The sequence below is a fragment of the Haliotis asinina genome, unplaced genomic scaffold (assembly GCF_037392515.1).
Source record: "Haliotis asinina isolate JCU_RB_2024 unplaced genomic scaffold, JCU_Hal_asi_v2 scaffold_27, whole genome shotgun sequence".
Lineage (NCBI taxonomy): Eukaryota > Metazoa > Mollusca > Gastropoda > Lepetellida > Haliotidae > Haliotis > Haliotis asinina.
This window is the reverse complement of record NW_027133899.1, coordinates 267,841-290,401: the sequence shown is the minus strand read 5'-3', so window position 1 is coordinate 290,401 and position 22,561 is coordinate 267,841. Positions and strand designations below refer to the sequence as shown.

Genomic DNA, 22,561 nt, shown 5'->3' with positions numbered 1-22,561 from the left:
ACATGCTATGCCCACTATGTTACTGGTTTCATTATGGTGTAAGACTAAGAACTAACATGCTATGCCTGTTATGTTACTGGTTTCATTATGGTGTAAGACTGACAAGAAACATGCTATGCCCACTATGTTACTGGTTTCATTATGGTGTAAGACTAAGAACTAACATGCTATGCCTGTTATGTTACTGGTTTCATTATGGTGTAAGACTGACAAGAAACATGCTATGCCCACTATGTTACTGGTTTCATTATGGTGTAAGACTGACAAGAAACATGCTATGCCTGCTATGTTACTGGTTTCATTATGGTGTAAGACTAAGAACTAACATGCTATGCCCACTATGTTACTGGATTCATTATAGTGTAAGACTGACAGCAAACATGCAATGCCCACTATGTTACTGGTTTCATTATAGTGTAAGACTGACAAGAAACATGCTATGCCTGCTATGTTACTGATTTCATTATGGTGTAAGACTAAGAACTAACATGCTATGCCCACTATGTTACTGGATTCATTATGGTGTAAGACTGACAAGAAACATGCTATGCCCACTATGTTACTGATTTCATTATAGTGTAAGACTGACAACAAACATGCAATGCTCATTATGTTCATACCAGATTCTTTCACAGATTGAGAACTGCAGGTGCTCACTCCTCTGATAGGTGTTGGTATCTTGGACTTCCTTAGCTTCCGCTTTGTCTGTTCAGATTGCCGACTGGGCACTAAACAGTATACCACAAATATAATGAATAGTCATTCAAGAACAGTCATATCAGAGGTTAAACAACTACACCAAGCATACCTGCAAAGCACCTGTAGTCAGTGAAGGGCGTAGCAGTAGAGAGAGGAATTTTTAAGGACCGTTCATAGAGCATGTGTACGTGCACGTGTGTGTAAATTATGATTATTGCCTTACCAGCAATTAAAATACCTGCCTACACAGACTGCCAGATTCCCAAACCTACCTGCCTGACTGTCTGGTCAAAATTTTGACATGTGTAAGAAGATATTCATATTTCAATATAATACATAATTACTAATTCATTCCTAAAAATACAGTAGAGAAGTAAATTAGTATTTTTTGTGGGCGGTAAGTTTTGGGCAGGGCTAGCAATTTTTTCATCTAACCTGCACTGTTGTCTGGTTGAAAGTTTGTGAAAGTTTTTTGCTCTTATAAGGATAATAACTGCAGCATTATTATATTTTTGCTGTTTATATGCAGTTTGGAACTTACATAATGTAGTCCATATGGTAAATACACTGACAGATTTGTAATGAGTTTGTAATATGACCATAACATCATCTATGTTTCAATATAATTTCATTGTCCATAAATGAATCATATTTCACACATACAATGATAAGGCTTGTGGAAAAGACTTGGTGTCATCTATCTCACATCAATGAAGTTCCTCACAATAGGGTAATGAAGTGAGATGACCCAATTCAAGGCCACAACAAATAAATGACCGCAAAATACAAAATAGTATAAATTACAACTGGCAAAAGTCATAAGGAATATGAGGCAGTTACCTAAATTTTGAGATATGTATGTGTCAATATCCACATAAACTGTATATTTTGGTGCACCATTAGTGAGACTGATAACACCAATCCTGGGACTTTAAATGTCTTACTCAAGCTAAAATTGTGGAATCAAAGACAAGGATGAGAAAAAAAAGTCCAGTGAAGTGTAATGTAGATGTATTAAAAAAATTACCAGGTTTGATGTCCACAGGTTTAGACGGATGCTTTGGTAGAGATGGCAGTTCCTTCACAATTGTCAGCTCTGGGCTTTTCTCCATGGAGGAGGATTTAAATGCATTCATCATTTCCTTCAACAAGCAGGAGGCAGAGTTCCTTCTGGCCAGACCTAAAACACATATCCCAGTGAACAGATCTAGCACACTGAACTCATGTCTACATAACATAAGGTGACACTCCACTTTCTGAGGGCCATCATGGGACAGGGGGATAGTCACCTGAGTGATAACTAACTGGGCCCGGTTGTTCGGAACTTGGGTATTTTAACACCACTGTTTGCTAATGTCGTCATTGTCCTTTGGATCACCCTTTTGGATATATAGATTAGTTCTTAGATCCTCAATGTACTGAATGTACATCACAACATCACAGCTAAAGTACATGTTGCAGTTTTGGCTTCTTGTGATCTTCTAACACTTGTGTAAAGGTTTGAAATATGTTGTACTACAGTAAATGTATCAATTTGTTATGTAATTGGAAATTTTAACTATAAATTGTATATTTATATACTTATCCTATCTCACGTTATGCATCTCTCTTCCTCACTTCGACCACGTGTGGAAACATGCTGTCAGCTAAGTTGGCCACTGACCACCCGACCTCTGCCCCCACCATAGACAGCTGTCAATCATTTTGCACATGCAGTCGTCTCAGTTGATCACATGACGACTTGTACTTGTCATTCTCATCTTGGAGCTACCTGTAACCTGTGAAGTGGGGCAGGCTGGGTGGGCATCCATCGCGTGAGATAGGATAAGTATGTAAATATACAATTTATAGTTAAAATTTCCAAATTTTTAAACTTATCCAATCTCACTTTATTCATTATCCCACAGTTGGCAGGAGGGCTGAAGATTACCCTCTGACACACGCCACACACGAGGATGCATTCCACAAGGAGGCCAGGAGAAGCACCAACTCCGGATAGCTACTTCATACTTGTGATGGGTTGCTTCAATAAACCCCTTGGCTTTTGCTTGAGCAAAAGGACGTAGTTTGGCAAGTAGGCCTCACTGCCCCACGATTTATCAGGTGACCCCAGTGATCTGTCATGTCCCTGCTTCGGTACTACCCCCTACAGACACCTGCCCGGTTGCTCAACTAGTTCAACATTCAGTACCAATTTCCCCAACTTACCAAAGGTGAGAAAGGACCTAGGAGCGGAAATTCAATGCTTCACTGACGTAATTGCTCAGAGAGCAGAGGTCAGTAAGCAGAATGTCGATCATCTCTGCCTGCACACAAAACTGGCCGTTTAGCTATCTAACCATGAGTATGACAGTGAAATAGGCCCTAGTTCCCTAGGTGAGAATGAACTTGCTCATATGAAAAAATACATAAGATATGTATAACATCGATATCTTTATTATGAACACGAGAAATTGCTTCATCTGCTTAGACAGGTCAACGACACCTGCTGTGCCAAGACCAAAAAACCAAATCCTGAAGGTAGTGAGCTGCAAACACGGTATCAGACTTCCAGCGAGTACCCGCATCTCATGAGGCCTTGCTGATGATGGTGGTCGAAGATTCGCAAAGCTATATGCCCATAGAATTGTGGACCTCAACCGAAAGGCTAGAGTTGTACAAGACACTTCTGCAGTGGAAGTCATCGAAAGTGGAATTAACTGTCTATTACGCAGTCTACATCGGTCCTTAGAGGCAGCTAAATAGATCCTCAATGCCCACACTGGGCACAAGGATAGATCTTCAGCGTCTTCTGGACCCAATATGGATGCCAGCAGAGGAATACGGAAGGTACAATCCAGCTGTCCTGACAGTTGGTTCTTAGCAAGAAAGTCTTACCGCAAACCAAGGAACACTCTAGCATGTCAAGACCTCTCAAAGCGTACCCGAGAGACATCTAGAGCAACTCGGAAATATGCGGAGCTGTAGCCAAGGCTAAACGAAAAAAGGTCCTTAATGTGACATGTTCAAAATCCTTCTCATTCAGGGGCTCATACTCACTCGATGTAAGATGAGCAAGTACTACGGAAAGATCCCAAGGTTGAGGTCGGAATTTCCGTGACTGGTCAGCCAGTTTATACGATCTCAAGAGAGACTGGAGCTCTGGGACAGTAGATATCTTCATACCTGATGCCGACGCAATAACTGTGTTAAGTGCAGCTAGGTAAGTAGACAGCGTAGAACCCTTCAGCTTCCTAGAGGATCGAAGGTACTCTGCAACCACCTGAGGTGAGGCCGTAGCGGGAGACATTATGCCTTTCATCCAGCAGTATGATTCAAATTTCTTCCACTTGTCACCGTAGATAGATCTTGTGGAAGTACGATGCGCTGTTGTGATGGCAGTCGCAACATGCAAAGAATAACCTCTGGCAATTAACAACTGATGTAAAAGCACCGAAAGAACAGATGAAGCGTTAGCGCGACCAAAAGCAGTATCTACCAGTTGTACGCAGCTTGAGAAGCACATGGAAGAAGGGCTTTTGGTGGAAACGTGTATGCGTTGAGACCATCCCACGGAATTGCGAGAGCGTCTTGCCTCCAAGCCAACAGGCCCTGGGAGGGGAGACACGAACAGGTGCAGCTGATGATTGAATCTGGTGGCAAGTAAGTCTACTGTCGGCTTCGTCAATGGAAGACAAAAAGTCCTGAGCACCTCTGGATGCAACTTCCACTCCTTTGGGGATGGATGCTTTGGACATGACAGAGAGTCCGATTGAAGTGCCACACAACCACTGCCACAAGTTGTTCCTGCCAATGACTGATGGCCAAGATTACCGCCCTGAGCTCTAATACATTGATGTGACAGGTGCGGTCTGCTAAAGACCACTGCCCTGCCGCTTGCTGATCGAGAAAGTGAGCTCCCCACCCGTGTAAAGACACATCCACGTACAGGTGATGAGACGGAACAAACGGCTCTAAACAAACCCTGCCGCAAACATTCAACTCTTGTATCCACCACAGTAGATGAGAGTGAAGCTCCATGGGTAGCGTAATCAGTGCAGACAGATCGCCCCTCCTGATATGTGGAGCTAGAATCACTTGCAATTGCAATGGCCAGAGTTGAAGCTGACCTCTGAAGGTTAAAAGCCTGAGCTGACTACAGCAGACCCAAGAGTTCCTACCACTGGCGGAGGGTCCTGGGTAGAGCTAACGCAAGCTGATTCACCAACCAGCCTAACTGATGAAGTACCTGCATTGTGAACTCCATGTGATGCAGAAGAAGAGCAGAATCGGCCTTGGCTTGAATGCAGTCATGCAATAACATCCCAAATCGACTAGAGCCAGTCCCAAGGACCCTATCACAAGCTTCTGTAGTAATGCATCTATAGTGGTTCAAAAGACATCCAGTTGCTGAACTGGATATGTTCTGTGTTCTGGTAACCGGGTTAAGGGGGGATTCCCCAAACCCGGGAGTTGAAAACCTTTGGACAGAGTGGTTAACACATAAAGGTCTTCCGGAATGATCCAATTTGGTGCATAAATTCCAAGTCTTCCGCCTACTGGTGAAGACTGGATAGGCACAACTGGGGGTGGAAGTACCCAGTTGTGCTCTGATGTCATGCAGTCACTGCTTATCCGACTTCCTGTTGGAGGACTGCTCGGAAATGCCTGATGGACTCAGAGCGCCAGAGGAGTGACGCTGACAATTGGCATGACCTCTGTTCCTCTCCCCTGAAAAGAGGATCCAGTCCCTGAGCGCAAGTCTGGGTTGGTGGGTTCATAACATCTCTGATACTTCAGGAGCTCAACCAAAACTTGTAGATGCACATCTTGACTGACCTTGTTAGCTTTAAGAGCCCTATCGAAAAGTGAACCACCAGACCAGGGTTGGCGAAATAAATCTATCCGGAACCTATCCTCCCAGGAAGATAGCTGTAGAGGTCCCCTCCAACGCATAGCAGTGATGTTGGAGAAAAAATGTGCATCATCAAATCCACGATGATGTTAAACTGTTCCTGCACCAAGACCATAGCTGCCCGGATATACGCCTGCTGATGCGTCGACGCATGACTCACACCCGTAGCCACTCCCTCTGTCGTTGTTAGCACCATCTTGAGTGGAGCCATGACCTTACAAAAGGTCCCGTCTAAATGAACCAACTCATAATCCTCAACGATAAAGGGTAAGGGCTTAGACCCCAACAACGAAATATCATCATCCACAGATGGAGAAAGGATCAGAGATGAAAATCCGTGCACATGAGAAGACGCTAGACTGAACCAAGGAGCGCTAAAACCGTCCTTTATCTTCCTCAGGTTAGCTTTAGCTTCCTTCAAGTGACTGCACAAAACACGGCCTATCATACAGAACGATGATAACACGTCTGCCAGTAAAGATGGTGTATCTACCGCATTGATGCTGACATCAGAACTCGCCAAGCAGTCAGATGAGGGAGACAGGGTGACAGACTGATGAACACCTACCGAGTTGCAAACTGGAAAAGAACAGGGTAATGTAACAGAAGCATCAGGCGCTTGCTGCCGTATTGCTGCAGCTACTTGCACCAGAAAACGCATCAAAATCCATGGGTTGCGATGTTACCGTCTCCGGTACCGGCGCCCATGAGACCGGCAAAGTAGGCCTTGATAAAGGCATCGATGTAAACTGCAGAGCGCCATGTAATGAACTGAGTAACCCATAGAGCAAGTTACTAACGATGCCTTGACAGCTGCAGTCAATACATGTGGAGTAGCCATCGACACAAGAAGCACACTCCTAACCACCGCACTGCCGACTGTATGTGTCGGGAAATAGCCACTCTGTGATCAAACACCGAACCGAAAGTCACCCTGAATAAGCACCGCATCAAACCCATACTGCTGTCGAGAAAGCGACGCTTCAGAATACAGCGCTGCCCTGGAATGATATGGTTAAGCACTGAACCGAGACTGCCCTGTTGTAGTGGAAACGCCGCTTTAGTGTGTATCGCCAAATCAGCCATAAGTGGTTGAGTGAGCACCGCATCCAAACGAAACTGTTGTTGAGAGTGCATCACTTCAGAGTGAATTGAAGTGTTTGCGTGAAGTGGATAGGAAAACGCCAAATCGATTCCACCCATACCACTTAAGTGAATCGCCGAATCGGACTCAATCGGCTGAGCTGCAACCACATCGTGGCCTTTAGTGGTAGAGTGAATCGCACTAGAGAGTTTGTGAGTCAATGGATCTGTCGAGTGAATCGATGAATACTGCGGTATCTTCACAATAGATGCCGGACGTAATTAAGGGTTGTGGTTGTGATAAAACCACCATACGTGGTGGCGGCGACAATTCACTCACATCGAATTACTAGGACAAAACAATCATCTCAAATTCTCACTCAGGTATGAGTCCGAGGCCTCAATCAAAACAGCTTCATCTGCTGATTTTGAAGATGACCCTCTAGCAACTAATTTGTGTCGTTCTTTCCTCGGCTTTTTATGAGCAGATAGCCCATATTCTGCTCGCCGACAATCTCTATCAGATGACCGTCTATTAGTTACCTGCCAATACACTGAAAAGTCCTTGTCGTCTAACCTATCACAAATGCTTATGCAATCCACATGAGTTGTGACGGTCTAGCGCTGAGAAGTTCTTATTACATTGACCGCAACGTTTATGCTTCTTAGATACCTTCTCTTACGATCCACCCATGTTTATTCGCAATTCCAACTTATATCTTCAGACAACACGCGTCCACATTGTGGTGCGACAAGAAAGAGAATGACAAGTACAAGTCCACAGATGGTCGAAGGGAGGAACTGAGATGCATAACGTGAGATAGGATAAGTTTAAAAATAAGTTATTCACACCATCAAAACCTTTCAGGGAATAAAGAATGCATACCCTATATTAATGTATGATATGATGTTGAAGAAGGCTAAATGTAAATACTGAAATTAGTTTCGTGAAAAAATATCTGAACTATGCGCAAAATTTACATCATAATACTGAAAGCGTAACCAGAATGATACGGAAATTGTGTTTACTCTTGTTCAACCAACCTCAGTCTTACACAAATTACCTAATTTGTGCAACTATGCTGACTTATGACATCACCACAGATGACCGATTTCTTACAATATGGCAGCCTCACTGACAAGGGTACGCAGATTTTTGTGAGGAATCTTCCTTTGATATGGGATCTTTTGTACATGCATTATGAGAAGTAAGTAATCAGAATCAGAATCATTCAGACTCCCTGTGTATTATTATATGTTTTTATCGTTTACATTGTAACTAAGAGAAGAAGCCAGAAATGCTGATAATTACCGTGATCATACTGTGTAATGTTGCATCAGTCATTGCATCACACTGCACAGAAACTTTGACAATTTCTTATGAATATCAAGTCATTGTATAGTATATATTTTTCATCTCCTATTTCTTGCAACAATAATCTTGCCATTATGCATTTTCTATAGGTTATGAACCATTACAAACAATGAAGAGATGGTTGGATGTTGGAAAATTTCAGAAAATGTAACAGACTGTTAAATAGGAATTTTTTTTTCTTTACATTTCAAACAAGCGCAGCCTTTCAGACACAGTGTCCGTTTTCACCCCCAGTATCTTTCAAGTAATTTTTCTAGACAGTTAAAGTTGGTGACAAAGACCAGTTGTAATTTTATTCTAAAATCTATGGGAAATTCAGTTATCTATTTGTCGCAGCTGAATATGATATATACGTGATATAATTGGCATCTCAATACCGACCTCCGCAAAACATGATTTCATAAACACTATCCAATATGGCGAAAAGCGCACTTAGACTTTCATGTAAGCATATTTTCAAAAACATCCCAACCGATTTTGGGTTCATTAGCAATATTACAGAATTATTATTAGTGATTTCATGAAAAACTGATATCATTCATCATTTATATGCTATTTTTGAAATTCAATACTCTCAGTAATTATCCAATTTTCACATTTCAAGACATACAGCAAACATCGCAGTGAATCACAATTTCTTACTGGGTCAAAAATGGCGACATTTATGAAGTAGCCCATTTTGAAAGGATATATTGGGAACTTGACTTTGTCTGAGATAATAGTGGATGGTTTCAAGAAACAGGGAAATTCCCATCAAATTCAAAACCATGAAGTATATGTGTGTGTGTGCTATATATATAATTTGATTGGACTTCAAAATGAGGGTTGAAGAGGAAGGACATATATGTCCCTGTGGCACCCAGATTTTAAAATACTATAATTTCATTGGTCAATGACATAAGTAGTTTCCATGTAACACCCCCAGGAGGGTGACAACTGGAAAAACATCACCAGCTGTCACAATAACCGCCAAGCTTTCTGCTGTGAGGCTGAAGTGCTAACAATCGTATGACGTCATAATAGGACACGTCATGCCCAGAGTTTGAAAACTGTTCAATCAGCAGGTTTTGTGTTCAATTTGTACAAATATATTTAACCGACTTTTACTGCTTTATTTAGACTAGTTTATACATTGAGTGGTTTGCACATTCAGCTTAAAGATAACTGATCATAGCAGGTATGTGCTTGTCAGAATATGTTTCACTGATGTTAAAAATCCAGTCAAGAAACAGATGCCCTTTTGTTTGCATGGCACATAGTCGGTAGCAATCACAAACATAAAATATTTAGTACATTTGACATGGCAGTAAGAAAATATGCTGTACGCTTCTCCCACAGGTAATACGATCCTAAAAGCTCAGGTGACACTGCTACAAAAAGCTGTACATCAGACCGTATTACTCTCGAGAGAAGCATAAAGTGTCTTAAAATGTCTTCTGCCCAAAGATCCTAAAACAGGGGTATAACTACCTGTGTGTCCTGCCCAAACATCTTGGAACCGGGGAACAACTACGTGTGTCCTGCCCCAACATCCAGGCACAGGGCAACAACTACCTGTATGTTCTGCCCCAACATCCAGGCAAAAGGGTATAACTACCTGTGTGTCCTGTCCAAACATCCAGACACAGGGGATAACAACCCTGTGTGTCCTGCCCAAACATCTTGGAACAGGGGAACAACTACCTGTGTGTCCTGCCCAAACATACAGGCACAGGAGGATAACTACTAAGGGATAACAAAAAGTGTGTTTTGTCTGTGTATTCCGAAAGAGGGGAATGACTACCTGTGTGTTCCACCTGAGTATCCCGTAACAGTTCAATGCTTGGCTCGTTGAACTGCTGCCCTCCTTTCTCTGTACATGCAGCCTCCTCCACTCCCCGTAGCCAAGCATGGATGTACGAGTCATTCTTACAGTAAACTGAAAAAACATGAAGGATATATCATGTAATTATAATCAGGAAATGGCACACACTTAAATCTGTGTGTAGAATGATAAATTACAGAGTTAAAAGAAAGTCAAACAATAAACCTTTTAAGTCACTTGCAAAAATACAAATGAGAAACAGCACCACTCCATCACTAGTTACATTGTGCATTGAGACATAAAAGTGAAGTTCTTGATGCTTGATCATTATATACCATAGAGTGTTCTGGAGGAGTCCTTTTAGACACAACTTAACAACTGCATTCTGAAGTTAACAAATTAATACAAATCGATACCAAAGTATTACATTAGTGTACAAAATGTGTGGTGGTAAAATATCAAATGTTTGTGAGTGGCATTATAGAATAGTGTAATTTCTACGATAAAATTGATATTTTATATTTTATCAGGAAATGCTATAACGGTCTTAACTGCAGTCTTGCTCGCACGTAAGATCCTGCGACGACGTCAGCACACCTAACAGATGCTGCTATGCTCTGATGTTTATCAACTTGTTGAGGGATTCTGGTATTGATGATAGTATGTTCTTCTATCTGTCACTTTTTGATGTGTGTGATGTAAGTATTCTCTGTTGAAGTATTTCATATTGTATATGAACTGGAACTTCCCCTTGGAGTTCTATTAGCCACTAGGAACTTTGAAGAATATAACCAGAGGTGTAAGTCTGTGTTGATCACGTACTTCTACAAGTGCTTCTTGTAATGATATGTTGATAGATACTATCAACGTGCTTCTCTGTGAGCCTGGATATGAAAGGTCCAATGAACTGTTGGTCAACGGTGACTTTGACTTCAACTGGCTCTTGCAGCTTCTCATAAAATTTCTACGGCAGTAACCGTCTTCTGATACTGCCACAGCCGTTCATCCATAATTGACAGTTTACAGGAACAACTGCATTCTTCATACATCCTCGTATAAGCACCCTCAGCTGGGATACCTTCTCAAAGGTCACATGCAACGTAAAATACAACTTGGCAGATTCAGGTACCTTTCGGTATGCACTTACCGAAACAAATCATAAAAAATGCCAATTCCACCTATAAAGTTGAAAAAAACACGATAAAAAAAACCCAGCGAAATCGGAGTTCAAACGTTTCACTAAATTTCCCCCAGCGCTAGGGGGAAAACTGGTTTCAACAGATGTGCTACGCTGCGTCCATAACGCATGTGCAGTGAATAGGTTCGCGGAGCTTGAAACAGTATGCATGCCCAGAGTCTGAGGTTGTGAGCAGTAGTCTAATCTTGGTTGTGTACACAAACAAGTAAATAATTTACTCACTCATTGCGTAAAAAAACTTGTTGATTGTGGTGAGCAGTCTCTGTCTCAGAGAAAGCTCAGTGTCTGGTTTATTCACACCTATATGTCTGCCTGCCGGTCTGCTAAAGACAACATGCAGTACACAGCTTCAATCATTGACCACGTGCAATTTGAACTTAACACCTATCAGACTATACGACATAATGAAAAGAAATTGATTTACGACTCGTGTTCCCGAGTCCCGTCTCTGCCACATTATGTAATTAGGCAGGTGTGATATACATGACATGTTTTTATGTCTGTGGGTTGCAAACAAACTACATTCACTTTTTTCGGGTGAGTGGATGTGACGGAAACTGGTGCAAACTCGTGTCAGTTTCAAGTCCTGCTTTGTACTTGGACGAATGACAGATTCACAAAGGTGTTAGTCTTCAGGCACTTGTAGATGATGGTGAGCACCTTGAATTTTATGCGTCTAGCAATAGGTAGCCAATGCAGTTGTCTTAGCCTGTGGGTGATGTGATCTCTTCGAGGACAACAAGGTATTATCCTGGACGCTTTGTTTTGTATAACCTGCAGTCGATGAATCAGGGAAGCTGTTATCCAATACAAAAGAGAATTGGCATAGTCAAGACGAGGTATGACTATTGTTTGAGTTTTGGCAGTTTCATCTGAAAGATATCATCTTAGTTTTCCATTCTGATGAAGATGGTAATGAGAAGACTGGCACATGTGGGTGACCTGCTTGTTCATGATCATTTGGGAGTCAAAAACAACTCCTAGATTCTTCGCTTGGGAAGAGGCAGGCACATTCACAGGTCCAATGTTCCCTGAGAATTCTGTCATGCGTTCCTGTAAGTACAAGAATCAATACTTCTGTTTTGTTGTCATTTAGTTTGAGAAAGTTCATTCTCATCAGGTTCTGATGTCACTGATGCAGCTTTCCAACTTTGTTATCTTGTCCTGAAGTGATACAGTCCTGGAGGCGATACAGCTCTGGGTGTCATCAGCAGAGCAATGGAAGTCAATGCAGTGGTTCTGGAAAACATCACCTAATGGTCACATACAGATGATAAACTAGAGTAGTCCAAGGACTGAACCCTGTGGAACGCCATATGATAAACACCTTTCTTCTGAAATGGCCTCACCGACTTTCACAGACTGAGTTCTGTTTCTTAGATATGACTCAAGACACTTCAACGCTGGTCCAGTGATACCAACAGTCTTCTCAAGTCTAGAAAGAAAGATAGTATGGTCTACTGTATCGAAGGCTGCAAACAGATCTAGTAGAACAAGGAGTACTACTCCCTGATTGTCAAGATGAGAAAGGAAAAAACTGCTCTTTCTCTACTTTGGTGTTCTCTGTAGGCAGAGTGGAACTCTTCCATCAAGTTGTTCTCATCCAGATGTTCCTTGATTTGGATTGCTGCAATCTTCTCAAGTACCTTTGATAGAAAGGTAGGTGGGACACTGGTCTATAATTTTTAATGTCATTTGGATCAAGTGAAGTTTTCTTGGTAAGTGGACGGATAAGAGCCATTTTGAATGTACTTGGTATTTCAGATGCAGCCAGAGATGTATTGAACATACCCACTAACGAAGGCGAGATAGAATCCAATACAGATTTTAAGATCAATGTGGGTATCGGATCTAATTCACATGACTTTATTATGCGTGCTATCTCGCTTTCTGATGTTGGTCTCATGGTACTAAAGCACTGACCAGTTTTTTATCTGGAGTCATTGTGCTTGGCTGGTTCTATTGTAGGTTGACACAGATGTTCTCAATCTTGGTAGTAAAGAAATCAGCAAAGCGATTCGCAAGATCCACTTCACTGTAGGCAGAATGTCTGTCCTTTTATGTAATAGATTGTTCAACTTTTTTCAACTACTCCAGAAAGCCTCCCCAGGTGAAAAATAAGCACACGTAATGTGATGTCTGCACAGTTTACAATTAACAGTGACCTACAATATGGTGAGAAACGGGTATAAATACGGATATAATTAACACATTTTTTGGTAATCAATGTTTCAAATATGATAGTTAATAAATTTATACATGCAATCACAGCAACAATTTGGACTAAATGATAGAAAATAAGAGTAATTACAGCCAAGAAGGGACCCAAGAAGACACTGCACAACCATCCACTGGGGCAATTCAGGAGAGAGTGAGTTTTACCATTTGAAAGGGAGAGGCCCAGGTGAGTGATTGTATGTTCACTTCTCCGGAATTCAAAGGGATTCACGTTTCCACTGACCATTCAGAAGGAAGGGAAGATAAGCAAATAAGCAGGATTCAGGATAAGGAAAAATTGAGATTCTTAAACCATTGTCTAGCAAGAACGTAAGGGAGAGGAGGGGACTTGTACATACTGGGTGAAACAAAGAAAGCAACATGATTAACGTAACTGGCTGTTCAACCAGTGAACTGGCATAGGAATAGGAGCTGAGAGGCAGAGTTGATGAAATCAAAGCAAAAGTCTGGTAAGGGGAGATGCTTACATTGAGATTAAGATCAGTTAAAAATAGCAATACTGGCTGTTGGATTGAAATGTCCTTCATCGCTGACATTTGGCATTTAATGTGAATTTCCTGCAGTCAGTTTGATTTGTTTCCAAGCATGGTGATGTAAGTCCAGTTTGGTGATTGGGATTTGATTTGATGTGATCAGAGATGACGTCACATTTCTTACATGATGTTGCATTGTACATGCAGCAACCACAGGTAGCTAGCCTATGTTTGAAAGTAGATTTGGGTTTATTTTCCTCAATTTGACAACTTCGGTGTTGTAAACATGGTATGATATGGGCACTCATACAATACCCTCTTTATGTTTCATATTTCCAAGGTAGTATCTGATACTGCAGGTCTTCAGGGAGACAAGGCTATCTGTTGCAGGTAATTGCTGTAGATAATTGCTGCACCAGTACCATGAGGCCAAAAATAAAGTAAAACAGATGGCTGCCCAGGACCAGTCGCTTTCCACTTGGAATTGCCACAATCTGATTCTTAAAGCTGGCATGGCTCGTTGCCTCTACTACCTTCTTACCCATGCCTCAAGCCTATGACTTTGACTCCAAGGTCTCTCCCTTGTATGACCCCAAACATGTGGCAACGTGGAAAATCATACTTTTAAACTTATTTGGAATGGGCCCATATACAACCTAAGAATAATTCTTGTCAACAAACCTGATCTTGACCTTAGGATGAATTTATTTATTTTATTGAAATTTCTGTCCCTCTTGGTCCATCCAAACCAGCATTCCATCTGGGACATCTGTTGTATGAACTGCTTCATGAATGGCCCCAGTGTTCTGCGCAGACTGCTGAAACTGGTGTGAAGTTGAAGAAACATCCAAGAACGCTGTCTAAGTCTTCCTCTAATCTGTGTCACAGCAGCAATGAGGAGACACTGCTGCTGTTTGTGGCACCTGACTTGAGGTCTTCGGCTTCACTACGGCTTCAACAGGAGGCACGTCTTCATTGAGGGACCTCTGAAGTGTAGTCTTGTAGTGGGATGTTCTGTGACAGAGTTGAAGACGACGTCTTCTTTGCTTGTGAAGACATCAACTCAGATGAAGACAAGCTCTTCTTAGACATTAGACCAGTATAGCGGCCTGTCCCACTATTGAATTTGGCAAACCACAGGAAACATGAATTTCAGCAGTAGTTTGCAGCATACGGCTACTAACTGTATCTCTACATTTATCAGTTATGACTTGAGAAAACCTCCTCACCCTGTCCTTAGAATGTCTATGGACAGAAAACAAACAATCACTGAATTGTGAAGTTGACAAATCAATACAGAAGTTGCAACGAAATCTGGAAGAGTACTGGAGGGACATTAGGGTGCAGATCAGCTGCAGACAGCCAATACCTACTGAACAGAAGGAAACTGATGTTTTCGTTTGTAACGTGGGTTAACGCGCCCGAATGCACCTGTCGCTGTGCGTACATGCACGTGGGTTGAAATATCCCGTGCATTTCGTGGATATAGCTGGCGACAGCGTTTACGAGTTGAAGGCTGGGAGTTGGTTAGATGACTGTTGCGGGACAAAGACGTCCGTATAGAGTACCAGCCTGGGGGTTACAGTTAAATTAGAATTAAGAATAGCTTCCATTATCGGGAAGACATTTTATACAGAAGTCTTAGCATTCACATTATCGGTGAATGTGAAGTGTGTAGGGATTTTTCATTGGTTTTACCGCTTTGTTTCAGTTTGGGTGCATTAAATGCTCAGACATAATTTTTTTGACTTTTCGTTTATTTTATAAATGGGGAATAACAACTGCCTCATTCCCACCTACGAGAACATGATTTCATCAAATGAAACCAAAAGTACAAGTGATGACAAATATCATAAAATACATAAAAGGTGACAAAATCTCTATATACAATCAATATGAATACAGAGCAAAGACCATATACAGCAAAATTTGGATACAGGGATAAAAAAAACAAGAGGATATGGTCCCATATAGAGACTCCCATGCTCCCACAACCATCCACCAGGGCAAGCATGGTTGGTGATATGACTGTCTGGGTGGGAAAGTATGCAAGGGAGGCAATTCGTGAGTGAGTGTACTTTTACATCCTCTTCAAAAGGAACTACAAAGGATTCAAGTATTCCACTATCATTCTTGTAGACGAAGGAGACAAGCATAATAAGCATGAGACAGGATAAGGACAAATATACATTTCTTCAGCATGGTTGTCAACATGCAACACTAATGTTAGTAATAACTGGAATTCTTCACACTGCAAACTCCACATATCATGTTACCAGACCCGCCTACCACACTTTCCTTCAAAGAGTATTCATGGTGGCTAAAAAGTGTATTTTGAGGTGTAGAAGTATACAATATTCATAAGGAATATAATCTGGCACCTCCCAGCATGTCTCCCAAATGCGCAATATTAATGTCTGCATGGCAACATGTACAATACACATACTTGGCTCCTTTAGTTGACCTACTTATTCCAGAGATGGAAGTTTATTTCTCAAAAAACTTTTGATTGAAGGATAATTTTCAGATTTTCGAATCCTGGGGTTTGTCAATGGCTTGATCAGCCATGCTGTTGCCATTCATAAGCAATGGGAATGGGTAGGACTCAGGTATCATGTGCGTGTTGATGGCAATGATAAACATTCAGTGTGAACTTCAGCGTGAAATGAAACTGTTTTTTGACAAATGTAACTCAATCGCGGTACAATCTGTTATGTGGGCATAAAATTGTATTTTAATGATAAACATTGTACAAAATACACCAAAATATGACAGGTAGGCAGATCAACCTGTGCTACTCGACTCCTACATGCATCACCTTTCTCAGCATGTTCAGGGTGGTATTGGAGCAGTGTTTCTGTGCACAGAACTTTAGGTGGGCTGTGAGTGGGGTCAGCAGCTGCTGCTGCAGCGGAGGAGAAGATGTGTGTCCTTGCTGGTGCTGCTGGTGCTGCTGGTGCTGCCTGTCTGGTTACTGGTGGTTTCCGGGGAACGGCTGCTCCATACTTCCTTACTGGTTTATGTATAAGAGGTGTGCCAGCTGGGAACTTGTTGTGAATGACATGGTTTGAGACTGATCTTGATGGTCTGGAGACTGCCATGGTGGTAGCTGCTCTGGAAACTGAGGTGATGGTGGGTGGTCTTGACATGATGGTGGCAGGTCTAGGACTGTCTCGGGAAAATGATGGAGCAGAAGTCTTAGAGATTCTCTTAAGTGACTTTTGCATGGGTTGCTGGAATTAACAATGGTCCAAAATTAAGCTATACTTCTAAACCTTTTCATACCATAAACAACATAATTTAAAGTCTCTTGCATTTGTAATCAGCGATTGATGCAGAAGCCTATTCTTTTGCTGCAGACACACTTTTCAAGATAAAAAAGAGACATAATGTGAACTTGCTGGGTTATACAGATATCAAATACACTTGATATACAATATGTGTTTACAATGATTATGCAAGTGGTAGCAGTCACTGAAGTATTAAAACATTAATACATGACATATTTTATGGACAACAATTTCTTTTTATTCTTTACCACAAAGTTTCAGAGTTGACTCTTGCTCATGACTTTTGAAATGATTCATCTTCACCCGTAGAATTCACCTTGGAAATAATGAATTTTGACACCCTTTCCTTCAGACAAAATATGAATAACACCAGTTTGCACCTTGATTTTGAATTATCAATATATTAAAGAAAGGTATTTTACCACCCAATCCCAGTAGCCGCCTCTTACGACAAGCATAGTCGCCTTTTATGGCAAGCATGGGTTGCTGAAGACCTATTCTACCCCGGAATATTCATAAATTTCAGAACAAACAAAATTTGTTAAAATCCAAATATTTAAATACTTACCTTACCATAGGTCTATAGCATATTACCTCAAGCTTGGCTTAGTAGGAGATCTGACGGAGTTGAATTGCTATTCAATCTTGAATGACTACCTCGCCATCAACGCCATCAACGCCATCTTCACCTGAAGAAGAGACTAGAACCTGTCTTGAAATGTTGTGACCTTGTATAATAAAGAAGTTGAACCATAAAGCACTTTTAGTTTGATTCCTCCAACTTCTAAATGCCTTTGAAACAACCCTGTACAGCAGCTTGTAAGGACAACCTCTCAAGTGCTGTAGCACAACATTCAGGTCCCACGCTGGCAGCCAGAACTTAACCTTTTGGTCCTCCAGCTTGAACGCCTCCAGCTTTAACATAGCGACCAATTCTGCCCTGAGCTTCCTTGAGCACTGCAAGTAACATAAAAACTCGGCCAGGAATTGGGGTGACGCTAACAGTGAGTCTTGTGACTTTTGGGCGCAGAACTTCTCAAATGTAGCCACTTGTCATCATAGAGTGATCAGGTGGAAGCTCCCAGGCAGTGATCTTTGCCACTTGAGATGAGTATCCCTTGGCCCTCAAAGTCCTTTGCAAATGGTCCAGGCGCATAGATGAAACCGTGCCGGGTCTGGGTGCAGTGTCTGACTGGGGGGATGGCACAGCAACTGATCCCACTCTGGAAGCCGAAACAGATCTCTTTCTGCAAGGTGGCACAATTCTGGGAACTAGGTCCTCGCTGGCCACCAGGGCACGACCAAAAGCAGACGGATCCTCACCGTGAGTTTGAGTTTCGCCACTACCGCTGGTACTAGTACAGGTCTATCCGCGTGTGCCCGTGATTATGAGGCAAAATATCTCGGGGTGAGGCATCCACTCAGTCGCTTCCCTGGTCGCAAGAGCGCATCAGCTAGAACATTTCTGGAATAACTGTTTTCAAAGTCGTTTGTGTCTAAGATGCTGGCTAGCGAAACATCTGATCCAGTTCGTGATCCTGCACAAACTTGGTCAAACAAACTCTGTGTCTGCCTGTATGTACGGGAGGAGGTACCTCTGTAACGGTCATAGCATCAGGCATCCCCTGCGCGTTAAGTCCTGCGCTGACATCAGTAGGCCCAACAGAGACTGCCACTCTCTTAGAACGGTTCTGACAGTCCCATCGCTCTGACAGTCTTCTCCCATCGGCTGAGGGCGATTCGAACACGGTCGTACTGTGTCTGGAACAGGCCCCCGATAAACACCAACTCCTGCGTGGGATGCAACTGCAACTTCTCCCGGTTGATTATCCACCCTAACTGCTCTAGGAGACGGATGGCAAAGTCTAGCTGTCTGCGTAGCAACTGAGGTTCGAACTGGTTGAGCAGGCAGTTGTCTATGTAATGTCTGGTAATGTCGACAAACCTCAGAAACTTCCCGTGAGCCGGGTAGATGGGGACGTGCAGAGGTTTTATCAAGTAATGATCATTGAACGCTGCCATGTTGTGAATCATGCGGAGTTTGTCGGAGTCTTTCTTGGGAATGAGGAAGACCGGAGAGTAGAACCCTGGTGAGAGGTGTGGGTCTAGCCCTTCCTCGATGGCTCACTTCCCCAACAATACTTCGATGTTGTCCCTCAACAAATGATGCTGCGCCTGTGAATACACCCATGTCGCCAGCTGAGATGTCAACGGTGGGGGCTGTAAGACCAGTAGTTTGTAGCCCTTCTTTAGAATACTGGTAACATAGGGATCCTTCAGGATGGACCAATTCCTCCAGATGATGCCCAGTCTACTGGTGTAGGGAAAACTGGCACAGCTGGGGGCGGGAGGTCCTAGTTGTGACAGGTGACACCCTCAACGTCTTGAATAGGGGAGCTTCCCCTTCCCTCTGCCGGGGGTGGTGGAAGTGTCCCTGGTTGTGACTGACGGCTTGCGACAATAGGCTGTTGAGAAGCCCTAGCCACGATCTCTTTTTAAAGGCAGATCTGACGGATTCTCTCCTCGGGATGTAACGTCTGTTCCCTCTGCCGCACATTCCCGTTTTATCACAAAAAGCAGATGAGAAGGCTTCAAATGCTGAGAAAGACAATTCCATGTTCGTTAATTCAGCATGTTCCTTGTAAACCTCTGAAATGGCATTCCAAAAGAGGGCTTGTGAGGAGTTCTAATCAAATGCCGTTTAAACTCTTCCTGCCATGAACACACATCCAAAAACCCCATCCTGTGCACGACTGTTGTCATCGCTAACACTGTCCGGACATGTCCTAATAGGTCATGATGCACTTTGCCTTGCCATAGGAATAGCGACGATAGATGTTCCAATCGGGACTCGTTAGGCTCTGTCAAGTCGGGTTCCACCCTGATAGCCCTTGTGCTGACTACCCCTGACGCTGGGGAGTGGCACTCCAGGAGCCAATCAGCGATCCAATCGTACATAGCAGGCAATGGCAGGTATGATTCCTCTTCATCCTCCACAAGTGCAGGGTCTTCCTCATAGTCTGGGGAGAAGTATTATTCTTCATCAGTATTCCACGAAATGGTCGACTTGCGCTCCGGCGTCTGCTTCCTGTGTTGACTATCTGACATGAGGAGGTGATGCTGACCAGGACCGCGAACGCCAATTCCTTCGTCTGCGGTGGAAGGATCTGCCCCTGCGAACCAGTGACCTTGACAGCGAACGGTGACGCTAACAAACACTGGACGAACTACTCTACTTGTGACTCCCTGATGCCTGATCGTTCTGTTCTGCTTCTATCACTGGTAAGCATCATGGCACCCCGTGGCGCTCCAAATGCTTGTGCACCTGACCCTGGCGCCGACTTCTCTAAGCTTGGTGTAAGAGAAACTTGGGATGCGCCCACAGGCGCCAGCGCCGGTAATCGGATGTCCTCCTCTCTCGGCATCATCTCTGTAATATCCAGGATCAGCGGAGGAGCGCTGATCAGAGGTGCCGTCTCTTCTTGAAATGCGCCTGGCGTCATCGATGGGGCAGGTAAAAGTAGCGCTCTTAAAATCCATTGCACCTCTGGGTGCGTCAAGTAGGCATCGGCGTCGGAATCGGCATAGGCATAGGCGTCGGTATCAGTATTGGCATCGGTGTCAGAATCGGCGTCAGCATCGGAAGCTTTATATGATTGTCTCAGTGATGTCTCCACCCGAGCAGAATTATCCAACGCCGCTTCAGGTATCTCCAGTGCTGTCTGTATCTCCGGCGTAGAAGGTAGAGATAATCTGAAACCAGAAGAGGATGCAGGAGACCGTGACATTTTCCACAATTTCTGCTTCTTCCTTTTCCTCACTACCGCCAAGAACGCCTTGAACTCCGGAATAGATAGTCACCAACATGGAGGAGGGTGCAGGATACAGTAGCATGGTCCGGACAATGCGGGTGCGGGTCCTTGCCGGACTTCAGGTCTTTGCAAACTTCACAAAAGGGACATGTCATGCACAACAACTGTAATAAACCGAAATAACAATGTGATAAAAAGGGTAGAAGAAAAATACCCCTGCCACATAATGGACTGCTCCACTCACCCATGCAGCAGCATGCTTGCAATAGACAAGTGAGATAGCTGCCTCTTCAAAAAGGAACAACAAAATTTACACTAAATACAGCGCTAAGTAATACAAAGCTTAGATACAGCTGACATAACTATCCATAGAAACAGTCCACTAACAATTGAAACCGATCTGGTAACAAATTATGGAGGCAACAACGAAAATAGGAGACACATTACCATGTCTCTTACAAGGTAGCCGACAAGTGTACAGTAACGAAAATAATCGTTAAAATCGACACAAAGATTGAAAAATATACATACCACACACAAAAACCCTGAAAGGAATCAGTGCAAAAGCGTAGTATGGTCAAATTTTATTAGAAAAATAAATCTAGCAACCCAAACACTTCTCGATCAGACGACACTTGAAGTGAAAGTGAAGTTCTCGTGAAGTCTGCGCGCATGCACAGTGGGGAGATCCAGATACTTCCGTATCATGACAGTCGTCGATTGCAAGGTAGCCATCCAAGATTGAATAGCAATTGCACAGTGGGGAGATCCAGATACTTCCGTATCATGACAGTCGTCCATTGCTAGGTAGCCATTCAAGATTGAATAGCAATTCAACTCCGTCAAATCTCCTACTAAGCGAAGCTTGAGGTAATATGCTATAGACCTATGGTAAGGTAAGTAATATCTCTATTTGTCTTATCAGAAGTATTTTTTCAGATAGGTTAAGTTCTTTAATAACAGCAATGTGCAAGTGTTTTTGAGAAGAGTACTACTATTACTTATGGTTCTTGTCTGAGGTAGTTCTGGCCATAAAAAGCCATTATGTATCCTTCTAGAGGGTGACAACTGCTCATAAAGCGAACTCGAGTTCGTCACAAATGACTGCAATTTAACACCAGCTAGACATTTCATAATCAATACATTTTATGTGATATTCATATGGAAATAACATTAATACTATTCTATCATTTGATATCTGAAGATACTTTAAGCCATCATTTGACTGATTTCCTTGTGTGATAATTAAGGCTTAACAAGTTCTGAAATATCTGACACCTCCACAAATATGCTAAAAACAAGTAGAGATATTTTTTTCATGGTAACATTTGAATTCATGTTCCTTTCATATGGGCCCATATATGACATAGAGTTATTGTAAACATATCTGATAGCTTACTTATTTACTGCCCTTTGATGACATAATTCTATATTAAAATGTACTATGTATAACTTTTCTAGTCATGATATGGCTGATGTACTGCACATGGTAAATCTCAACTCACCTTTGACAGTTACTGCCCTTTAGATATAACTTTACCATATCTTACCGACAGTGAAACACTTATAATATCTCTATTCACAAAAGACAGGTGACCTCAATTTTCCCAAAGTTGATTCAATTTTCTGTGTGAAATTCAGTTAACAAAACAGTTGTTTTAACAAATATGATGTTAGATTTGATTGTTATATGAT

At 42.5% G+C, this 22,561-nt stretch overlaps 1 protein-coding gene across 1 annotated transcript in view; it reads right to left on the bottom strand.

Moving 5' to 3' along the window:
- Positions 1 to 22,561, bottom strand: part of LOC137270043 (uncharacterized) — a 190,974-nt gene that overhangs the window by 124,784 nt on the left and 43,629 nt on the right. The window contains exons 5-8 of the mRNA XM_067803854.1: positions 16,583 to 16,997; positions 9,835 to 9,969; positions 1,727 to 1,879; positions 621 to 728 (exon numbers count right to left, since the gene is read on the bottom strand). Coding sequence (XP_067659955.1) covers positions 621 to 728; positions 1,727 to 1,879; positions 9,835 to 9,969; positions 16,583 to 16,997 — 811 coding nt within the window. The remainder of the gene's footprint in view (positions 1 to 620; positions 729 to 1,726; positions 1,880 to 9,834; positions 9,970 to 16,582; positions 16,998 to 22,561) is intronic.